The sequence below is a fragment of the Delphinus delphis genome, chromosome 20, assembly GCF_949987515.2.
Source record: "Delphinus delphis chromosome 20, mDelDel1.2, whole genome shotgun sequence".
In the NCBI taxonomy this organism is placed as follows: Eukaryota; Metazoa; Chordata; class Mammalia; order Artiodactyla; family Delphinidae; genus Delphinus; species Delphinus delphis.
In genome coordinates, this window is record NC_082702.1 from 16,808,324 (window position 1) to 16,831,988 (window position 23,665).

General features: G+C 41.4%; 1 protein-coding gene and 1 pseudogene across 6 annotated transcripts in view; both read right to left on the reverse strand.

Annotated features, from left to right (window-relative positions):
• GARRE1 (granule associated Rac and RHOG effector 1) overlaps positions 1-23,665 on the reverse strand; it is an 82,079-nt gene that overhangs the window by 39,874 nt on the left and 18,540 nt on the right. For all 6 annotated transcript variants that reach the window (XM_069540229.1, XM_060000158.1, XM_060000157.1 and 3 more), the window contains one exon: positions 7,723-9,001. In XM_069540229.1, the coding sequence (XP_069396330.1) occupies positions 7,723-8,217 (495 nt within the window). In that variant the 5' untranslated portion in view covers positions 8,218-9,001. The remainder of the gene's footprint in view (positions 1-7,722; positions 9,002-23,665) is intronic.
• On the reverse strand, positions 12,257-14,120 carry LOC132415779 (capZ-interacting protein pseudogene; annotated as a pseudogene).

A 23,665-nucleotide genomic window follows, 5' to 3' on the forward strand; every position in this document is an offset into this window, starting at 1 on the left:
GAACCTGTGTCCCCTGCATTGACAGGTGGATTCTTAACCACTGTGCCACCAGGGAAGCCCTCTTTTTCTTTCTAATTAATTATTTTTTATACAGCAGGTTCTTATTATCTATTTTATACATATTAGTGTATACATGTCAATCCCAATCTCCCAGTTCATCCCCCCACCATCCCCCCACCCCCACCCCCTGCTTTCCCCCTCTGGTGTCCATACGTTTGTTTTCTACATCTGTCTCTATTTCTGCCTTGCAAACCGGTTCATCTGTACCATTTTTCTAGATTCCATATACATGCGTTAATATACGATATCTGTTTTTCTCTTTCTGACTTACTTCACTCTGTATGACAGACTCTAGGTCCATCCACGTCTCTGCAAATGCTTTTGATAGTCCTTACTCATCTTTGCCAGCTTGCAGCCAGCTCATCTGTATTTACCTTGGAGGGTGGGTGGTAGCAGCTAGGTGAAGAAGAAAGCAGGCCAGGTGACTGGGGCCTCCTCCAGGAGCTAGTGGGGCCTCAGAAGGGATTGGGAGTGAGCAAGGACTCACAGCGGTTCCTTTACTTTCCCATGTCTGGACACCTCGGCATTAGCTAGGTCAGAAAGGCAAGTCTCTTGGAGGGAATGGACACTGCAAACAAATCCCTTGGCACAAAGACTGCACTGGCCTGGAACAGTGGAGAGGTAAAGGACACAACCCCTGTATATGTTGGGCCCAGAAAGATTTCAGGCAAATGTCATCTTTACAGACACTCAGATTCCTGATCTGTAAAGATGAGGAGGCTGTCAAAACAGGCTATTATCCAATTCTGTGAAATCTCAGAAGCTGACTAGTAATCATAAAAATTTAGAATAGGAAGTAATTCAGGAAAGGTAGTCCTATGTTAAATTACATTCCACGAACTGTTTTATTTCTGTTTCATTCTAATTTGCCCATCAAACCTCATTTTTCCTTACATTCACTCAAGATTTTTTGGTAACTATGAAATGTTAAATCACATTCTCCTAAAAGAAAGCAACGTTGCCATTTTAGTCACCAAAATTACAAGCACAGCATTCTTTCCCTGACTCCTACCTGCTGCTGGGGTCCTGCCTTCAGAGGTTTCTTTTCTCTATTCTCATTTTCTTCCTTGATTCACTTTTATTTTCATTTTTCTGAAAAGCACCTGCCTTTCTTCTCATCACTATACCTTACTCAATGACACTCTCTGTGATATTGTGATTTATAACAAATATATATTTTGGTCTTCTTCCAAGGTTCCTGGCACACAGCTCCTAAAAACCCTTGGAATTTTCTAAGTGATAAGAGAGAGAAAGTATCTTTTATTCATAACAAGCCTCTTTCAACCATACCTGAGTTTATGTCAATGAGGTGACTTTTGGAAAGCCCCTAAGGATGCGGGCTGGTTGCCAGGGGAACCAAGTCTGAAACTTTCAGACCAACCCCTCTGGAGAGGGGAAGAGGCTGGAGACAGAATCAACCACCAGTGGCCAAAGATTTAATCAACCACACCTGTTTAATGAAGGCTTGGAAAAAACCCAAAGGACGGGGTTCAGAGAGCTTCTGGGTTAAAGAACAGGTGGAGGTGCTGGGAGGGTGGCACGCCTGGAGAGGGCATGGAAGCCCACACCACTTCCCACACACCTTGCTTTATGCATATCTTTCATCTGGCTGTTGCTGAGTTACATCCTTTTATAATCTAGTAAGTAGAATGTTTTTCTGAGTTCTGTGAGCTGCTCTAATAAAGTAATCAAACCTGTGGGGTGGTCATGGGGACCTCTGATTTGCAGCAAGTTGGTAAGAAACATAGGTAACACCCTGGGCTTGTAACTGCTGTCTAAGGGGGCAGGGTTGGGGGGCAGTCTAGTGGGACTGAGCCCTTAACTGTGGAATCTGATGCTAACTCCAGGTAAAAAACGTCAGAACTGATCCAGAATTGCTTGGTATGGGAAAAACCCCCACCAACAAACTTATGACCACAGCGCCAGAGGTGCAGTATTTTGTGAGTAGACAGAAAACAGGGGAGTTTTCCTAAATACTTCCCTTTCTGTTAGAAGACCACTTCACATGCACAAATCACTTATGTAATGGAATCATTTATTGTGTGTTCCTAATACATTACTTTTATCATGTGGTCGAAAGTTTCTCTCTCCCTTTTTTTAAACTTGTAAAATGTCCAAATATACACAAAAACAGAATATAACAAACCCCCGTGAACCCATCAAAAAACTTCAGTAACTATCAACGTTTTGCCATGTTTTTTCATCCTTTTCCCCTACTCCACCTTTTTCTGCTGGAATGTTTTGAAGCAAATCCCAGTTGACCAGGACCCAGTACATGTTCAAAGTTCCCAATTTATCATTTTTTTAATTAATTTTTATTGGAGTACAGTTGCTTTACAATGTTATGTTAGTTTCTACTATACAGCAAAGTGAATCAGCTATACAACTCTTGGGAACCCTGTACCAACACTGAGGGCTCGAGGTGAAACTGGAGCCCCAGAGCTGCCACGGGGTAAGAAAGCAAGGGGAGAAGTGTCATCACTTCATCTTGCTGCCCTCCCTTTACCTTCCCTTCAGAGGATGACCTCTTTACCTGTCTGACCTCACCTCTAGTGTCTTTGTTTTGCTGTTTCAGCCACAATAGGCCCTCACTGCTCTTCAAACACTCAAGTTTGCTCCTGCCTCAGGAACTTTAAACTAGCTGTCCCCTCTGCCTGGAATCCTCTTTTCCTGGTTATTACTGGGGCCTACTCCTTCATCTCCTTCAGTTCTTTACTCACATATCATGTTCTCAGTGATGCCTTTTCTAACTATCTTATCTAATTAGATCACAGCCCTCATCTATCTACGTGAAGGGAGGAATTTCTATCTTGCTCACTGCTGTATCCTCTGTGCCTGGAACAGTCCCTGGCACAAAGTGTGCAATAAATATCTGTGGAATGAACGCATGAACCACAAGTCAATTTGATTCTTTTATTTACATTTGCACTGAAAAGTAATTTTATTTAAGACACGTGATAGATGTTTATAAAAAGAAGTTGACATCTTTGACTTTCTAATAAATAGAAAACCTAATTATGGGGTTGTCTATACTTCTTTAATATGAACTACATGTTTTACTTGCAAATGATCCTTAGTTAGGATACCAGATTTCTAGGACAAATAAAATTGAAGTAGATAAAATCAAAGAGAACTCACAGCCACTCAATTCATGTAGCCCGGCATTTTACAGGAACATTAGAAGTAACACACCAATGAAGATGCCCCTAGACTTGAAAAGAAAGATAGAAACAGCAGGTTCCGTATGGTCTACCTCTAAAAAACGTTGTGGGGTGTAAAAGCTTTGTATAATGAACAAATTCAATATGGGAAACCATATTTTTCCTGAGTTCACACTTTGGCTGGACTGGCAGTTCGAGACTTACATAAAGGAATCCCCATGAAGCACTTGATTAAGATCTTATTTCTCATTTTAGACAACATTCCAGTTCATATATACAATGTAAACTATACATTTTCTATAAATCCAAAGCGGGGAAAATCCTACCTAAACTATCAATTGGCTTGCTCAAAGATACCTAGCTACAGCAAGTGGACTCCAAGACATCCCCCACTCCACTTCCTTCCCTATGTACCCCCATTCTAGGTGCAAGGGAAATAGAGCAGTGACTATTAGAAGAGGTCCCCTAGGGCTTTTATGCTGGAAACGTTCTGGCAGTTTCTACATCAGGCAAGGTAATACTGCTGCCACCTTACAACACCAAAAGAGAAAGTAACACAGAAGAGAAAGGGAGGTGCTCACCTCAAGAACCAGCAAAGAAATGAGTAGAGCAAATGTTCTAGGAGTGGCAACTTTTTCCACCTAAAAGGGTTCCAGTGAGACTAATCTGCTGTATATTTCTCTCTTTTGTTGGCTCTGTACATGATTGTGCTCTGTACTGCAGAGAAGGACTAATAACACTTTTCAAGCCATGTTGGAAGCAATAATAATAAGCGATGATGATGACAACTAGCTGGGTACAGTGTTTCACACACGCTAATCGCTTCTGATCGTCACAAGAACTCTGGAAGGTGGGTGGTAATTCCATTTTATAGATGGACAGACTGAGGCTTAGAGATGTTAGAAGATTTGCTCAAGGCCATACAGACAATAAGAAGCAGAGTTGGGGCTTTGCTGGTGGTCCAGTGGTAAAGAATCTGCCTTCCAATGCAGGGGACACGGGTTCGATCCCTGCTTGGGGAACTAAGATCCCACATGCTGCGGGGCAACTAAGCCTGTGTGTCACAACTACTGAGCTCGCGCGCCTCAACAAGAGAGCCCACACGCTGCAAACTAGAGCCCACGTGCCCTGGAGCCCACATGCCACAACTAGAGAGAGAAAACCTGCACGCCACAACTAGAGAGAAACCCACACGCCGCAAAGAAGATCCCGCATGCTGCAGCTAAGACCCGTCGCAGCCAAAAAAAATAAATAAAATAAATATTAAAAAATGTAGATAATTAAAAAATAAATACAACACCTTTATAAAAAAAAAAGCAGAGTCACTTTCTACTCAAAACTTATTTCTCTAACAGAGAGATTATGAGGTTGAATCACCTGGGGTAAGGGGCAAAGTCACTGATGAGTACAGACAGGACAGGACTCATGTACACCCTGCCTGCCCCAGAGCACACAGTTGGCAACTGCAGTTCCTAGACACAGGCACCAGGATCTGTCAATCAACGAGCATATCCGAAACCTGGCTGCAAGTAAGGGAGCATTAGAAGCATGTTTTGGCTACCTGCAGGGGTGGGACAGTGGAACTGGTACTTTGTCTTAGGTTTCAAATGGTCAAGCGTTTGAATACTGAATTCAGGGCTTTTCTCAACCGCAGTCCTGGGCTAAGCTCTTGAGCAGAGGTCCTTGTCTAGCCAGTCAAGTTCATCAGTGTTAGGCCACAGACTTCTTTCCCCAAGGATGAATGCTAAAGAGCTTCTCTGGCCCTTGCTGATAAAATCTTTAAAAAACCAACAGGAAAAAAAAAAACAAATGCCCAGCTATGCCATCTGAGTTGGTGAATATCCTGAGAGAAAGACCACGTCAGTACATAAATTCCAGAAAACAACAAATACTGTTCTGTGGAAAGAGCAAAATGTTAAGTCTGCAGGCCTACATTTCACAATCACATTTTAGGATTTAATTATAAGTCAGCAGTTTGAAACCTAGAATACACGCATATATTCTAAAACCCATCAACAGCACTTAGTTTCCAGTTTAGCCTCTGAAAGCCTGTTTAGTCCATTATATACAAAAACATGGTAGTATTCCAGCTATCCTAATCGCATTTCAATGGGGGAAGTCAAGCCAAAATTCCAAAACACAGCAATAAGAAATATTTCCCCTTCTCAGCTCAAATGGTCCATGCTGGTCCCAGGAAAGCAGAAGGGACAAGGTAGGTGCTATTGCACACAGTGGTTTTACTAAACCCAACTCCTCAGGGTTGGTTCATCCTTCTCTGGCTGTCCTGACCTGGGGAACAAGGGCACTTGCCCCACAGGGTTGGAGGGCAAACAGCCCTGGAGGCCTAGCTCTGTCTCCTCCAGCACCTGGAGGCATGGACTGAAGAAGAGCCCAATAATGTTCAGGTTAAAATAATAGGCTTTGGCCTCATTTTCAAACCATTCTTGCCTGAAATTCTAAATAAAGCTAAAGGTGCTTGTGTCATTGCAGGTTGGGAACTGAAACAGTCTGGGTCTAATACTGTTCAGCACATTCTGAGAGGGCAGAGGCCCTAACTGCTCTCCTGCCACATCTCTGCACAGCAGTGACCAGGCATCCTGAGGGCTAAACATGGTTCTTCACATAAAACAAACAGGAAGTCAAAGCTGTACATCTGTGCCTATACACACAGTAATCTGGAATGGCACAAACCAACCAGTTAACAGTGGTCTCCTCTGGGAAAAGGAATGGGATGGGAGAGTAGAGCAGTAGTTTTAAGTTTCACTGCTTGAATTTCTTTTGAGAAGTACGTTTCTTAAAAATACGCTTTATGTATGATTTACATGTGTAATTTAAAAACTAAACTATGACAAGCCATTTTAAAAATACTTCAAAATCATAATTTCTCTGAATATATGATGTGATCATAGAAAAAAATCAGAAAATAAAAATAAACTTGGATAGGTTCAAAATAGAATGAGCCAAGGAGGATATTATACATTTATACCAGCAGATTCAGCAAACTATAACTCATGGGCCAAATCCAGTCCAACAGACAGGTCTACAAGGTAAAACTGGTTTTCGCATTCATAAAGGGTTATTTAAAAAAAACAAAGAAGAATGTGAAAGAGACCCACGTGGTCCATGAAGCTTAAAATTACTTACTATTTGCCCTCTACAGAAAAAGTCTGATGATGCCTAATGCCTAATTTACACCAAGACTATTGTGTCTTTTCAAAAATAGTTTCTGGGCTTCCCTGGTGGCACAGTGGTTAAGAATCCGCCTGCCAATTCAGGCGACACGGGTTCGAGCACTGGTCGAGGAAGATCCCCCATGCCACGGAGCAACTAAGCCCATGCGCCACAACTACCGAGCCTGCACTCTAGAGCCTGCGAGCCACAACTACTGAGCCTGCGCACCTAGAGCCCGTGCTCCACAACAAGAGAAGCCACCACAATGAGAAGCCTGAGCACCGCAATGAAGAGTAGCTCCCGCTCACCGCAACTAGAGAAAGCCCGCGCGCAGCAACGAAGACCCAATGCAGCCAAATATAAATAAATAAAAACAAACATAGTTTTAAATTCCTCTTGGAAATGCCTTCAAAATCACGATATGCCTTTTAAACACAATAAAAAATGAGTCATAATACTTAATAGCCTAACTTTTTTTTCCCCTAAACCCACAACAGTATAAGTTAGCTTATTCAGCTACCACAATCACCAGATTTAGTTCAGAAGACTAGTGATTTCCTAAAATCAAACACAACCCCAGGATGGGGAAAGGAACATTCTCCCTCCTAGCATCCAGAAACCTAACCTCTAATGTGCTGCTAAAACGTACAAGGACACATGGAAAAATCAAACTCAGAAGAACTCTCTGAGCAGGTAAAAATAATTTAAAAAATCTAGCAGTGAAGCTAATTTAAGTTTAATAAATTATTTCCTAAATGAAGGAAGGAAAAACATCATGTTTATTCTGAATGAAATTTGTATTCCAATCTTACACTCTAATGTAGAGCCCTGAAAAAGGGAGAATATTTCATTTTGACTACCAAAGACCCTAAGAAACATACTGAATAAGAATCAAATGCATCCAAATGTAAATAGATGTAAATTTAGAACTGAAAAAGTAACTTCTCCTGTAAACATGTGTAGAACTTTCTACATTAAACCAATGGTTCTATATAATGAAAATTCACAAAGAAATCTTCATAATCATATTTAGAATTCTCAGTCCCTACTATGTACTTTAACAGTATGTTATTTGGAAATTAAGTTCCAACTTGAAAATTTAAAGAACATAAAACATAGGCTGATTTGTTTAATAATCTTCTATCCTACTTAATTTGAAATGAAAGCAATTCAGAACCTGGCATGCAAAAATTTTTTACAAGGACAGGGTATCAATGGAAAGAGGACGAAGACCATCATTTCAGTGATTTGAGAAAAAACTAAGACAAACATTCCCACTTACCTCTGGAATACATTTTCCTACCCAAGTATGACACAGAAGATACTCTACCTCAATGTCCTGGAGACTGAATTCCTTCTGATCTGTAAAGTTTGCAGCCCCGGCACTAAGTTCCATCAGCATCTTGGCGATCTCAGGCTTTATGGCTGAAGTCAGCCGACTGGCTGCTTCCATGACGTGCTCCTGCACATCTTTGAGTTGCATGGCTGCCTTGGAATAGTGAGAGTTCCTGAACACAGTGCTGAAGAGATCTGTGAGGAAAGTACTGGCACGGCAGAAGACGTTGAGGGCGTCCAGGTATTTGGAGATGCCCTGCTGGATGTCAGCAATGGGTGTGGAGTGGGGCATGGCATGGTGGCAGCTGCCTGCAGCAGTCAGACTGCCCAGGGGGGCGGTGGTGGCCGTAGATGCCAGGGGAGCACTCAGTGCTCGGCCAAGCTCAGGCATTGGGTACTGCTGGTGCTGCTGCACCTTCTGCTTGGACCCGCCAAGCAGGAAGCGCCGCTTGTAGTCCATTTTACTGTCCTGGGCACTGCAGCAATACATGCGGGAAGGGGAACTGTCCCAGGGACCGTGAGAGGGTCAGGGTCCTGATTCCTTTTTTTCCCCCCTAAAACTGTAGCTAGGTATAAAAATAGTGGAGTTCTGCAAATCTAAGTTTTAAAAAAGGCATTTCCATGAGGCAGGTGACCATGTGATCCAATGTAGTTGTGAAAAGGACAACAGGTTTATATAATTAATATTTTCAGTGTAGGCAGGACCTCTGACAAAAAATAAAAGTGTGTCCAAAATGCTATATAAGAAATGTTAGCATTCTACTCTCTTAATAAAAAGATATGCTTGCTGAGAAAAATGTTCACCTAGAATTGCTTTGCAAGAATATTTTGATACTTGTATTTACAATGGCAGAAAAATAACTTAACTTAAAAAAATGTAATATAATGTATCTTCAATATACCAGAAAAGTCAGAACCCAAAAACCCACAAGCTGATCAACAGCAATTTAAAAAGCAGTACAGAATTACTTCACACTAAGTCCTCAGTAAGATCAAATCTCTGCAGAATTTTGACAGAGCCTGCCTGCCAAATCGATTTACCTGTAAAATGTCTTCTCAATGCGAAAAATTTCCTTTAATATTTTCTGAAAGCAAGTTTTTATTTTTTTTTAAATGGCATTTATTATAAGTCCTCTCCTTCTTTTCTTTTGTTTGCTGAGGTAGCAGTTTCCTTATAACATTAATAAGAGGTGCTTCCAGACTGGGTTGGCCCTCAATTGTAAAGTCTGAAGCAAGAATGCACAGATGTATTTGTAAGGCTTCTAAGTCATTTCCTGTAAGGGGGAAAAATAAGATAGAGTTAGGAAAGTTACAAGACAGTGAGTAATTCTGGAACATTAACTCCTGAAATGCTATTATCCACAAAGGTGGGCTCCAAATGAATAAGAAACTATATAAAAACCTTATAAAAGCAGGTACAACAGTGAGAGTGCAACTATGATATGATGACTGTTAGAAAATTCCTCAAGTTGTAGTACAAAAATAATGTAACAAAAAGTTTGATTCCCCACTAACCACTCCAAAACTCAGGCTGACAAGTGACACATCAAGCAGGGCCTGGACTCATGTTTGTGTTTCCTCCTCAAAGAGCTCACAAATCCATAAGAGGATTAGAAGAGTACACAGATTAGGTGAGGGCTGTTGACAAGTAGAGAACTCACAAAACCTTAAGGGGGATTTGGAAGTGGAGTGATGAGCAAAGACTGAGAGAAATCAGAAAGGTTGTTATGAAGAAAATGTTACTCGGAGGTAGGCCTTGATTGTAGGATAGGTTTTGATAAGCACAAAAGGGATGGCTGGGGCTCACCAGATGAAAGGACCACCACAGCAAAGGCCCTGAAGCAGGATGGCTTAAAGTCTGTTCAGGATACCCCGCTGGGCTTAAGTGCAGCATACAGAAAGACAGAGCCTGGAGAGGTAAGTGGCTGGCAGGTTTGTAGACAGGATGCTACTCATCCTCACCCAGGTACCAATTTCCCCTCCAGATGTTCGAAAGGAAGCCTCGGAGGGTGTGCAGGTTCTTACACCCTGGGGAAGCTTCTATAGAACCCCTGGCTCTGGATAGGTGCAAAGAGCAAGGTCTGAACACCTCTGGTTGCAGTTTCTGAACTACTCTACAATAGTAGAGTAATGTGATTCTTCCTACACAGCTACAACTAGGTTTACACTTGCCTGAAACTATTCTTCCAAACATAACAACAGTTCAAATATGTTTTACTGAATGATACATGTAGTCTATATTAAACTTCAATGTACATGATGTCTGTATATAGTTTGGTCTACTTATTGATAACTAGGCTTTCTTTCCATTTTCCTTTTTTTTTTCTTTTTGCGGTACGCGGGCCTCTCACTGTTGTGGCCTGTCCCCTTGCGGAGCACAGGCTCTGGGCGCGCAGGCTCAGCGGCCATGGCTCACGGGCCCAGCTGCTCCGCGGCATATGGGATCCTCCCGGCCCGGGGCACGAATCCGTGTCCCCTGAATCGGCAGGCGGACTCTCAACCACTGCGCCACCAGGGAAGCCCTCCCTTTTCCTTTTTTGATAGATAAAAATAAATATAAATCATACCTTATCACTCATCATGGCCAAATACCATGCCTCCTTTACAGTTCTACAATTGCATTAGGAACACAGGAAGGCAGGCAGGTTATAAGAGCAAGAGATGAGGAAAGTGCTATGGATACAAACACATACTCTAAAAGTATAGCAATCCTAACCCAGCTAGCATATAAATCCAACTAAACCAGCCACCATTTGTAGCTCTGTGTTCAAGAGAATCTTGACTCTCTAAAAACTCTCATAACCTTTTCAAGAAACAAGACATCAAACAGCTATATGTAAGAAATCTGTTCCCAAATGTTCATTTTTCAGATTCATTACAATAAGGCAATCATATCTATTCCTAGCCAAGTGCTCCATTGTTATCAATGTGGCTGTACAAATTCCGAGGTACAAAAGAAGCACTCAGCAGGAGTGCTGAAGGACGGAAGGCTGCTCACACAGAAACTGTGTGGTCTGTGAAGGAAAACCATCACCTTGAATTGGCCACAGTGAGTGTCTTGAGCAACCCTGAGGAGAACCTTTCTTTGTTGTGTGTTGTACACTGGTGCCCCTGGCTCTGAGAGTTCACCCTCATTCCTCTGCCAGATGATCCTAGAAGGTCAAGTAAGACCCATATACTTACTAATTTTTTTTTTTTTTGCGGTACGCAGGCCTCTCACTGTTGTGGCCTCTCCCGTTGTGGAGCACAGGCTCCGGACGCACAGGCTCAGCGGCCATGGCTCACGGGCCCAGCCGCTCTGCGGCATGTGGGATCTTCCCGGACCGGGGCACGAACCCGCGTCCCCTGCAACGGCAGGCGGACTCTCAGCCACTGCGCCACCAGGGAAGCCCCCTACTTAACTAATTTTTTAAAAGTCACCATAAACATTAAACTTTTTTCTGCTTTACATGCTTCCAAAGTTTATGTAAATGGAACCTGTAATACTTAAAAATATACTACTTCACCAAATTCATCTACAAATTCAATGCAATCTCTAGCAAAACTTGAACTACCTTTTTTACAGAAATAGGCAAGCTGATCCTAAAATGCATATGGAAATGCAAGGGACCCAACACGACCAAATGAATATTGAAAAAAATATGGAGAACTCATACTTCCTAACTTGAAAATGTACTGTAAAGCTATAGTAACAAAGACAGCAGAGCACTGGCATAAGAAATGACATATATGTATCAGTGGAATGCAGTTGAGAGTTTAGAATAAACCCATACCTCTATGGTAAACTGATTTTAGACAAGGGTGCCCAAACCATTCAGTTGGGAAAGAATAGTCTTTTCAATAAATGGTGATGGGACAACTAGATACCCACATGCAAAAAAAAAAAAGAATATGAACCCCTATCTTATATCATAAACAAAAATTAACTCAAAATGGATCAAAGACCTCAATGTAAGAGCTAAAACTATAAAGCTTTTATAAGAAAATACAGGGACTTCCCTGGTGGCGCAGTGGTTAAGAATCCGCCTGCCAATGCAGGGGACACAGGTTCGAGCCCTGGTCCGGGAAGATCCCACATGCCATGGAGCAACTAAGCCCATGTGCCACAACTACTGAGCCTGCGTTCTAGACTCGTGAGCCACAACTACTGAGACCTTGTGCCACAAGTACTGAAGTCCGCGCAACTAGAGCCTGTGCTCCACAACAAGAGAAGCCACTGCAATGAGAAGCACGCGCACGGCAACGAAGAGCAGCCCCTGCTCGCTGCAACTGGAGAAACCCAGCACACAGCAACAAAGACCCAACACAGCCAAAAATAAATAAATAAAATAAATAAACTTTTTAAAAAAGGAAAGAAAATATAGGTGTAAATCTTTGTGATCTTAGATTAGGCAATGGTTTCTTGGACATGATATCTTTTTTTTTTTGTTTTTGTTGGAACAGACACATATTTTTTAATGTTTCAATAATTATCTCTTCTCGCCTAGTGTTTTCAAAATTGGTTGGCCAGTCAAATTTTGACCAAGCTGAAAGGTTGTCTCAGGGTCTCTATACAATTTAAGGTCTTCTGTAACTTACAGGATTTATATTTCCAGTGATACTACTTTGTTTCTAGCTACCTGAAATGAGTCTTTACTTACATTTGAGAACCATGAAAACTTAAGAAAAATAAAAAGGCTGTCACCTTACACAAACACAATCTGATTAGGTAAATCCCAGTCCAGTTCTGAGGTCAGCTATAGGGTTAGGTGGGTGTGGACAGTATCTGGGCCCCACAGTTTGACCAGTATCCCTAGGGAGTTGTCACCATAGTAAATTGTTTTAAATGAGTTTCTTTTTTTTTGTTTTAAACCAAGTCTATCAGGTGACACAAACTCAAGTTGATAGAAGTCTTGGCCCTCAGATCCAATCTCTGTCTCTGATGGTGCAGACATCGGGAAATTGCACCCTGTGTCCTCAGGTTGACTCCAGACCCTCACGCCATCCTGCTCCTGAGATGGCTTCCTTTGCTGCCACTACGATCATTGCTGCTACTTCAAGGACACAGCTCCAGCAGCTTCATCACTAGGCACAATGAGATCTTCTTCACCTTTTAGTGTCCTGGACAGGGGTGTTATCCTCTGTCTTGGGGACCTCACTGCTAGTGTCCGGCTGGGCATGGCCAGTGCCAGGGTCACAGCCTGGCTCGAGGACAGCCCCCTCCATCTTGCTTTTCCTTGCCGGTCCCCTGCTCAGGACTGTGGTCGCCCTCCCCTCCTCCAGGATGGGCTTTGGGGGGTCTCCTCCCCGACAGCTCCCTCCTCCAGCCCCTCTGTGTCTTGGCTCCTCTGTCTGGGCTCTTCTTCTTCACTGGCCACCCTCTCCTTCACCTCTGTAGGCTCTTCCATCTGCTCTTCAGCTGGTTTCTCCTCCATGGGGCTCCCACACCTGTCCTCTGCCTCTGGGCTGGAGGCTCGGGCTGGACGCTGGCTGGCCCCCTCCTCGGAGTTCCCCATGGCCGTTTCGTGCTGCTGGGCTACCCCCAAGGCCCTTCCCTTCTCCTCCTGCTTCTCTGTCCTGCTGGGCCTCCTCCTCAGAGGAGGGGATCCTGGAGTCTTGCTCTTGGCTGGGAACACCTCGTTGCCATTCTCTTCCTTGGCGCCATTCTCCTGGGAGGACTCCATGGCCCTGAGCTTCCCCAGGTCCCCACAATCTGATTGGGACCTTCTGAATAGCCTGGAGGGAGGGCACCTTTTTATGGAGCCCCTCGTCTGCACCTTACTGTAAGAGGGCAGATGACTGCCTTCAGGAGGCTGGTCAAAGCTGATGGGCACCTCCTCTGGCTTGCTGGCCCGAGACCACACGCCAGGGCTGCTGGGGGTAGAAAGCTGGCTGTGAAACGGTGATACCATGGCCTTGAGTTGGGGACTCTTGGGTGAGGCCCCAGGCAGCAGGGTCGCTGGATCAAAGGCTAAACTGGCCTGGAGCTTCTTGATCAGAGGCGAGCTCTTCACCTTGACTTTAGGAGGCTGGTTTGCATTGGGCAGTGACTTCTCTTCACCATTCTGGCCCAGTTCTACCCTGGGGAGGAACAGAGAGAGGGAGCAGGGCAGTTTCCTTCTTGTTGGTTTACTGGCTGGTGTCTCCTTTGCAGCGGCTGCCTGCTCCCTGAATCACTCGGCCAGCTGGGCCACAGAGGGGGGCGCCGAGTCGTCCACACTGGCATTGGTCTTTGCCGGCCTTTCCTCCATGTCCTCCAGGTGCCAACTCAGCGGAGGCCGAACGCACTCGCTCTGGCCAGGGCTCGTGATCCCCACTCTCTGCTTGGCTCCCGTGCTGGCTGCAGAATGCCCCGCCTGCCCGGGCCCTGTGCTAGAGGAGGAGGGAGGAGGGAGGAGGGAGGGGGAGGGGGAGCTGGATATGACATCTTAAAGCACAAACAACAAAAGAAAAAATGGATAAACTGGACTTCATCAAAACTAAAAACGTTGGTGCATCAAAGGTCACTATAAAGGTGAAAAGAAAACCCACAGTATGGGCAAAAATACTGGAAAATCATGTATCTTGTTAAAAGTCTAGTATCCAGAATACAAAAAGAACCCGTAAAATTCAACAATAAAATGACAAATAATCTATTAAAAGGTGGGCAAATGATACTAAAAGACATTTCTTGAAAGATATACAACTGGTTAATAAGCAAATGAAAGGATGCTCAACATGGATAGTCACTAGGGAAACACAAATAAACCACAGTAAGATACTACTTCATACATGCTGGCATAGCTACAGCAAAAACAAACAAAAAACAAAACAGAAAATAAGTGTGGGTGAGAATGTGGAGAAACTGGAACTCTCATAAATTGCTGGTGAGAACGTGAAATGATGCTGCTACTGTGAAAAGCAGTTTGGCAGTTCCGAAAAATGTTAAACAGAGCTGCCATTAAGACCAAGCAATTCCACTCTTAAGCATATACCCAAGAAAACTGAAAACATATATTTATATAAAAACTTGCACATGAATGTCCATAGCATCATTATTCATAATAGCCCCAAAGTGGAACAACCCAAGTCTATCAACTGCTGAATGAATAAACAAAATGTGGTAGAGCCATACAATGGCATATTATTCAGCCATAAAAAAGAATGAAGTGGGACTTCCCTGGTGGCACAGTGGTTAAGAATCCACCTGCCAATGCAGGGGACACGGGTTCGAGCCCTAGTCCAGGAGGATCCCACATGCCGCAGAGCAACTAAGCCCGTGTGCCACAACTACTGAAGCCCGCGCACCTAGAGCCCATGCTCTGCAATGGGAGAGGCCACCGCAATGAGAGGCCCATGCACTGCAACAAAGAGTGGTCCCTGCTCGCCGCAACTGGAGAAAGCCCGCGCGCAGCAACAAATACCCAATGCAGCCAAAAATAAATAAATAAATAAATTTATTTTAAAAAAAAAAAAAGAAAAAAAGAATGAAGTATTGATAAATGCTACAGTGTGGCTGAACCTTGAAGACATTATGGTAAGAGAAAGAAGCCAGAAACAGAAGGTTATATACTGTGAGATTCCATTGATATGAAACATCCAGATAAAGCAAATCCGTAGAGACAGATAAAAGTAGCTCAGTGGTTGCCAGGAGTTGAGGAGAGGAAGGGAATGGGGAGTGACTATCAATTAATACAGAGTTTCTTTTTGAGGTGATGAAGACATTCTATAGTTAGATGGTGGTGATGGTCGCACAATTTTGTTAATGTACTAAGACTCACTGAATTTCACACTTTAAAATGGTGAATTTTATGGTATGAGAATTATATATCAATTAAAAAGGAGAGAAATAGGGAAAAATATATATTACTGGCCTCCAGAAATGTCTACTTAGAATAGATGAGCATCTGCTACATCTGAAAAATGATTTACTGGGTAGATGGTCAGCTTTGTGGGTGGCTACCCACTAACCAGGGTGGTGATTATTTGGGTATTTACTTGGAGATAATAAAATCAAGCATAGTTACTATAATTTCTGTACTTTCCTATGTGTTATTCTTCAGTGAAAGTTTAAGGAAGAAACAAAGGATTAACTAGAACAAAAAGGAGAGAAGCTTGGGTAAAGAAAGTTTCATTCCAAGTGGAACAGCATGAGGGAGGGGAAACCCAGAAGGCAGTACCGCAGAGACTACCAAATGGCTGGTTTCAATCAAATCTCCTTCCTCCTTTACAATAAACCAGCGGGGCCAAGAATATGTGCACCACACTACTCTGAAATGTACATGCTTACATGACTAACTGGGGTATAATAAAAAGTTCTAGATGAAAAGCCATGGCAAACTTTAAGATTCAGATCTAATCCAAACTATAATTTCAGTACTAAGAAGAAAGCAGCAGGTTCATGAAAATAAAAACCTAAAAAGAAAGGGGAGGGAAGTAATGTCATAAAAAATGGCAGAGTAGGAACCTCCAAAAATTCTCTCCTCCATAAAAACAGTGATAAAACTGGCCTAATTGGTCAGAATCAACTTTTTTTTTAACATCTTTATTGGAGTATAATTGCTTTACAACGGTGTGTTAGTTTCTGCTTTATAACAAAGTGAATCAGCTATACATATACATATATCCCCATATCTCTTCCCTCTTGTGTCTCCCTCCCTCCCACCCTCCCTATCCCACCCCTCTAGGTGGTCACAAAGCACCGAGCTGATCTCCCTGTGCTATGCGGCTGCTTCCCACTAGCTGTCTATTTTACATTTGGTAGTGTATATATGTCTATGCCACTCTCTCACTTTGTCCCAGCTTACCCTTCCCCCTCCCCGTGTCCTCAAGTCCATTCTCTAGTAGGTCTGCGTCTTTATTCCCATCCTGCCCCTAGATTCTTCATGACCTTTTTTTTTTAGATTCCATATATATGTGTTAGCATACGGTATTTGTTTTTCTCTTTCTGACTTACTTCACTCTGTATGACAGACTCTGGGTCCATCCACCTCACTACAAATAACTCAATTTCATTTCTTTTTATGGCTGAGTAATATTCCGTTGTATATATGTGCCATATCTTCTTTATCCATTCATCTGTTGATGGACACTTAGGTTGCTTCCATGTCGTAGCTATTGTAAATAGTGCTGCAATGAACATTGTGGTACATGACTCAGAATCAACTTTTTAAAGACTAGAAATTAACAGGATTGAAGCAAACTGGGGAGCATTTATTCAAGAAAAACGGCTGAATCTCAGTAAGAATACAGTAGTACCCCCATCCATGGGGGGATATGTTCCAAGACCCCCAGTGGATGCCTGAAACCTCAGGCAGCATATACAGCGTGGATACACTGGACAAAGAGATGATACATGTTCCAGGAGGGATGGAATGGGACAGCATGATATTTTATCATGCAACTTGGAATGGCGTGCAATTTAAAACTTATTTCTGGAATTTTCCACTTAATGTTTTCAGGCTGCACTTAACTGCAGGTAACTGAAATGGCTGAAAGTGAAACTGTGGATAAGAGGGGAGGGGACTGCTATAGTCAGCTTTGTAGCATTTTAACTTGATCTAGTTCCATTCCCTGCTCTCGAACTCTATGGTAACCTTGAAAAATAACAGCTGCATTTGCAGTGAAAACCAGAAGGCAGGCAGCAGAACTGGAGGGAGCAGAACTAGGCTAGAGCTCCTTCAGAGTTTCATTCCTAGAAAATTATCATTATCTGACTTATCTGCAGGTTCCCTGGAAGATCCCACTTGCAAGGATCTCTATTTGATCTGACTTGGAACTCACTTGGAGAGGGAAGAGAATCTGATTTCCAGTTGCCACATTATATCATAAAAAATGTTCAGTTTTCAATTAAAACTTAAAAAGACATGCAAAGAAACAAGAAAATATGGCCCTTATACAGGAAAGCAAACAAATAAACAAACAAGAGAAACAACTGATGAGGAAGCCCAGATGTTGGACTTACTAGACAGAGACTAAAATCGGCTATTTTCAATATGTTCAAAGAACTAAAGGAAACCATATCTAAAGAACTAAAGGAAGTCAACTATACTTCTATTTTTTTAAAGTAAAATCATTAAAAAGAAAAAAAAAAGAACTAAAGGAACATATGAGAATGATGTCTCAGCAAATCCAGAATACTACTAAAAGAGAGAAATATTTTTAAAACAGAACCAAATAGAAATTCTGGAGTTGAAAAATACAACAAACATAAAAAAATTAACTAAAGGCTCAACAGCAGATCTGAACAGGTATCAGTGAAACTGAAGATTAACCAACTGAGATTATCCAGTCTGGGGAACAGGAAGAAAAAAGAAAAGAGTCTCAGAGACCTGTGGGACACCATCAAGCATACCAGCATCATATAATAGGATTCTCAGAAGAGGAGACGGAGAAAGGCACAGAAAAAAAATATTTGAAGAAATAAAGGCCCCAAATTTCTCAAATTTGATAAAAAGCACATGAATCTACACATCTATGAAGCTCAACAAACTCCAAGTAGGATAAACTCAAAAAAATCAACCTAGGCATATTATAATCAAATTGCCTAAAGCCAAAGCAAGAATCTTGAAAGCAACAAGAGAAAAACAATTCATCACGTATAGTTGATTCTCATTATTTACAGGCAGTTATAAAAAGTTGCCATGTACACTGAATTAGCAAATACTGAACCAGTACTCCTAGATCCTGTGAGCCTCTAGTCAAAACATTTTCACCAACCAATCAATATATAACCTTGTTTTATGTGTGTTTCTGTTTAAAGACACCTTAGTTAATATTTACTGTTGATTCATTAACACTGAACTCACAGGTAATGGCACTATAACTCATGCCTGAATGACACTCATCTAACAGGTCTTTTCTCTGTTAGGTACATCACGGCCTTCTTGGGCTTATGAACACTAAACAGCACTTCAGCAATACACTTAGGGGCCATTTTAAACAGTGAAACTGCCAACAAAAAGTATAAAAATGCAAAAAATGTGGCACTAAATAGACTATGAAAAGAATACTTGTTTATAGTCTGAGAGCTGAAATGAGAAGGCAGAGCGTCACCCTGTTCATCCTCAGCTGGGGGTGTGCATGTTGTGCAATTCAAATTTTTTGCCACTCTGCACATGTCTACAACTGACCACAAGAGTTCTACAAGTATTGTTCCAAATAAATTTTAGCCAGTAAGCTTATCTGCAAATACAGGATCTGAGAATCGTGAGGATCAACTATATATAACACTACTTGAAACACTTGTGCTCCCAACATAATGGGGTACTCCTCTTTTTAAAAATATAATATACAAAAACATCAATCTATGAAACAAATAATCAGAGGGTTTACTGACCATCTTACAAGATACAGAGGTTCCTTTAAGTACTGAACCCATGGTATATTTAATGTAACAATTCAGCAATTCTATTATGTACAACCTTTCAGGATTTCATTGTGATTTTTAAAAGCTCAAGCCTATATATTTAAGGTACAATCTATCTGTCAATTTAGAAGTATATAATTTATAAAGACAAATTTATGCTTTAAGAAAACAATTACATTTGGTGAATCACATTCACTCCTTTTTTTCCCCTTCTAGAATGCATTATTTTAAAAATAAAAAATAACATTTGTAAAAGCTAAACAAGTTGAGGAGTTATATTATTATTCATTAAACTTTTTATTTTAGTGCTAAGCTCATGGTGAAATTTTTTATAAAAATGCCAGTGGATATTACAAATGCTTAAAGAAAAACTTAACAAGGTAAAATATATATTAATATCTCTTCACTGACTAGCTTGCATATAGCTGCTTCATCAAAGATGATTACTTCAATCGAAAAGACAAACAATAACAAGTATTGGTGAGAATGTGGAAAAATTGGAACCCTCATACATTGCTAGTAGGATGTTAAAATAGTACAGCACTTTGGAAAACAGTTTGGCAGCTCCTTAAAATAAGTATAGTGTTAGCACATGACCCAGCAATTCCACTCTAATGAATATATTCAAGAGAAATGAAAAATATAAATCCACACAAAAATCTATACATCAACATTCACAGCAGCATTACTCAAAGTAGTCAAAAAATAGAAACAACCCAAATGTCTATCAACTGATGAATGAATAAACAAAATGTGGTATAGCTATACAATGGAACATTAAATATATATATTATGTACATATAAAGGAATGAAGTACTGATACATGCTAAAACATGGATGAACTTTGAAAACATTGTGCTAAGTGTGAAAGAAGCCAGACACAAGAAGCCACATATTATATGCTCCCACTGATATGTAATACCCAGAATAGGCAGATCCATAGAAACAGAAAGTAGGTTTGTGGAATGGAGAATCACTGCTAATGGGTACAGGGTTTCTTTTTGCGGCAATGACAAGGTTCAGAAGTTAGATAATGGTGATTGTTGCACAACTCTAAATATACACACATATGGTATGTGAATTATATCTCAATAAAGCTGTTATTTTCCCTATGTAACTTCATTGCCATTTTCCTTATGTAACTTCTCATTTAATAGCAAAAGGTACATAATAAAAAATAAGTTTTCAGGACTTCCCCAGTGGTGCAGTGGTTAAGAATCCGCCTGCCAATGCAGGGGACACGGGTTTGAGCTCTGGTCTGGGAAGATCCCACATGTGGAGCAACTAAGTCCGTGTGCCACAACTACTGAGCCTGCACTCTAGAGCCCATGAGCCACAACTACTGAATCCGCGTGCCACAACTACTGAAGCCCGTGCGCCTGGAACCCATGCTCCACAACAAGAGAAGCCACCGCAAGGAGAAGACTGCTGATAGCAACGAAGAGTAGTCCCCACTCACCGCAACTACAGAAAGCCCGTGCGCAGCAATGCAGACCCAACGCAGCCAAAAATAAATAAATAAATAAAATAATTAATTAAAAAAATAATAAGTTTTCCAGAGATACCTTTAATGCCAGACTTAGTTTCCTTTTCATACTTCAATTAGAAATCTGGATTTAAATGCTGCTATCCCAAATCTGGGAATGTGAGTACTGAAAAGGCCCTTAAAGATCATCTAATTTAAGCCCTTCAATTTACAGACGAGGGAAGAAAAGTCTCAGGATACTAAATGTCTTGCACTAGACCACACAGCGCCCGTATCTTGACCCTCAGAACTCTAAATGTATACATAAATATTCTGTTCAGCACTATCTAGACTGACACATTAAGCTACGCTACAGGAATAAATCCTGAAAGGAGTGGCCTAACCTAAGATTTATTTTTTGCTCACATAAAGTTCAAGGCAGCCCTTCAACTTGTAGGGACATCATTGGAACTTTTGTTTTCCACAGTCACCTTAGCACAACAAACTCATATCAACTCTTTACTGCTTCCCACTGTAAGTGACACACATCACTTCCCATCACAGCCCTTTGGCCAGAATTAGTCACTTGTGCTAATGTAGCCACAAGGTAAACTGGGAAATGTAGGGGGACACATGGAATACTGGGTAAGCAATACAGTCGGCCACAGCTGCCCATCCAGCCCAGCTGTGGGTTGCACAGTTTTTACAAGATGGCGAAAGCAATTCTGATTCCACCCAGGAGAGGCTGGTTTGCAATGTGGAGTCCCTACAGTTGCTTTCCAGAGGCCAGGTGATGCTCACATAGGCTGCTCCAGGACATGGTTCTTTGCTGTGTTTATGTATGCAGGGTGGGGGAGTGGAAGGAGGTAGAGAAGGAAAGGTCACAGAGTCCTTTGAGAAACTGATGACAAAACACTCCATAGTCTTAACACTATCCAAAACACCAAAGTTTTCATTCAGTTTTGGATTTAGAGCCCCAGGTGAAGAACCACCTGCCATCCACACTCGCCATGTTTCCCTTCCCTACAGAGGAACGCTACACAGAGCTGAAGGCAGCAGATGACTTCATCCAAACTGAGCCTCTCTTCCTGCACTTAGTGTTGGTCCAGCAATAACCAAATAGGGGAGGCCAAAGGCTCAAGCTAACGCAGTCAGGGGGCACCAAAGAGAAATATATATTGGATCCTCTGTGGGGGTTTTTTGCTTTATTTTTTAGCTTAATTTTTTGTTTATTTGTGTTTTGTTTGTTTTTTGGCTGCGCCATGTTACTTGTGGGATCTTAGTTCCCCGACCAGGGATTGAACTCATGCCCCCTGAAGTGGCAGCACACAGTCCTAACCACTGGACTCCCAGGGAATTCCCATATTGAACCCTTTGTATCCATATCACTTATTACCCGTGCACCTGTATCCTCAAGGTGTGGTCCTCAGGCCGTGAGCATCAGAATTGAATTGCTAAACACCAAAGGTGCACCTGTATTAGGATAAGTCTGTCTATAGGCCATATCAGTGTACAGGGCATGGTTATAATGCCCACTGAACATGTTATTAAGAGTGGAAAATTTTTAAGCAATTTTTTATGAGATGCCATATTAACATTAACCTTGTTAAGACTAGGATGAAAAGAAAGAAGCCAACCAAAGCTTAAGGACTTCCTTCCCTGACATTAGAATCAGAACATCCCTTTAATGGAATGACTATTAAAATGCTGATTCCTGGAATACAATCCAAATCTAACGAATCAATCTTTGGAGGCAGGAGCAGAGAATATGCATTTTTTACAAGATCCTCAGGTGAGTCTAGATGCATGTTATAATTTGAGAGTCAAACTGGTCAGCTAAAAACCTGCTGAAAGCCACAAGGATGACGACACCTGAGCATGGACATCTGAAGTTGCTGACTATATAAACACCACTTAAGGCAACTCAGGTATTTCACCAATATTCCTATTCATCAAGAATCCAGAAAGGGACTTCCACCTCCATGTGATAAATGACTCTACTTCTTAGAACCAAGGGGCTGGTTGGAAAATTCAATGAAAACTTCTGTTTGTATCATAATTGCTTCTAACAAGACCACTCCGGTCCAACAGTCAAGCCTGGGGTTCTTCTCCAGGCAGAAAGAACAAACAAGCCCCTGAAGAAAACAAAAATTGGTTTTTACTTATTCTTAATGGATCCGGTGTTCCTGTGCTGACCTTTGCTGTAATCAAAACTAGATAGTGTTGAATTCAAGGAAATATCATGGAATTGAAATACCATTCAAGTTCTATCATTTTCAAATAGGCTTTTGCCAAGAAACAATATGCAAAGAAGGTGGTGACATCCATCTAAGGAGTCATCTTCATGGCAGTGATCATAATATCCCCTGACAAAATACTGATGGAAGCTCGGTGATGGGTACACATGAGATTCATCACATTATCTGCTCTACTGTTGTATATGATCAAACAGTTCTGTAATGAAAAGTTTAAAATGTACACAAACATGTATATAAGCACGTGGATATATCTCTTTTACTTTTTTTAATAAAATTATTCTCAATACTTGTCTTATTGTTTTTTGAAAGCTTTTCCTCCATATTTATCTCCCTGAAGGGCTAAAATATGTTCAATCCATTTAAGGACATTTCTGCTGTGTATTTTCTTAAAAAGAATTTTCACTGGGAAAATATTCACCATTTATGAATCCACTATTCATGCTACATGGAAATAAATATGCATTGTGAAAGATCTCAGAAGTCAGTTGTAGCCAAGACTTGTAAGATTTAAGTATGGTATTCATAAGTTTTAACGCTGCCTAAGATTCTCAAACACATGGCAGAAAAGGACATTTTAGTAGATATCACATCTTTTCAACATTACAATAATTTGCAAAAATTCTCAATAGATTAAAATTGAACTCAGACCTGATTACATCATTTAAAGCATTCCTTTCTGCATCAAAGTCAACAGGAATTTGTATTTCAAACAATAACAAAGAACATGCTTGAAACTAGACAAAAGTTAAGTATAAAAGGGTTTTCTTATACCCATAACTGATAAAATTTTTAAAAAGTGGTCATCCTGAGAAAATTTGAAGAGCTTCCCTTTAGAGATGCAGTGGAAAAGAAAGTGGCCCTGGTGGCTAACTAACTGGTTGAGATCCTG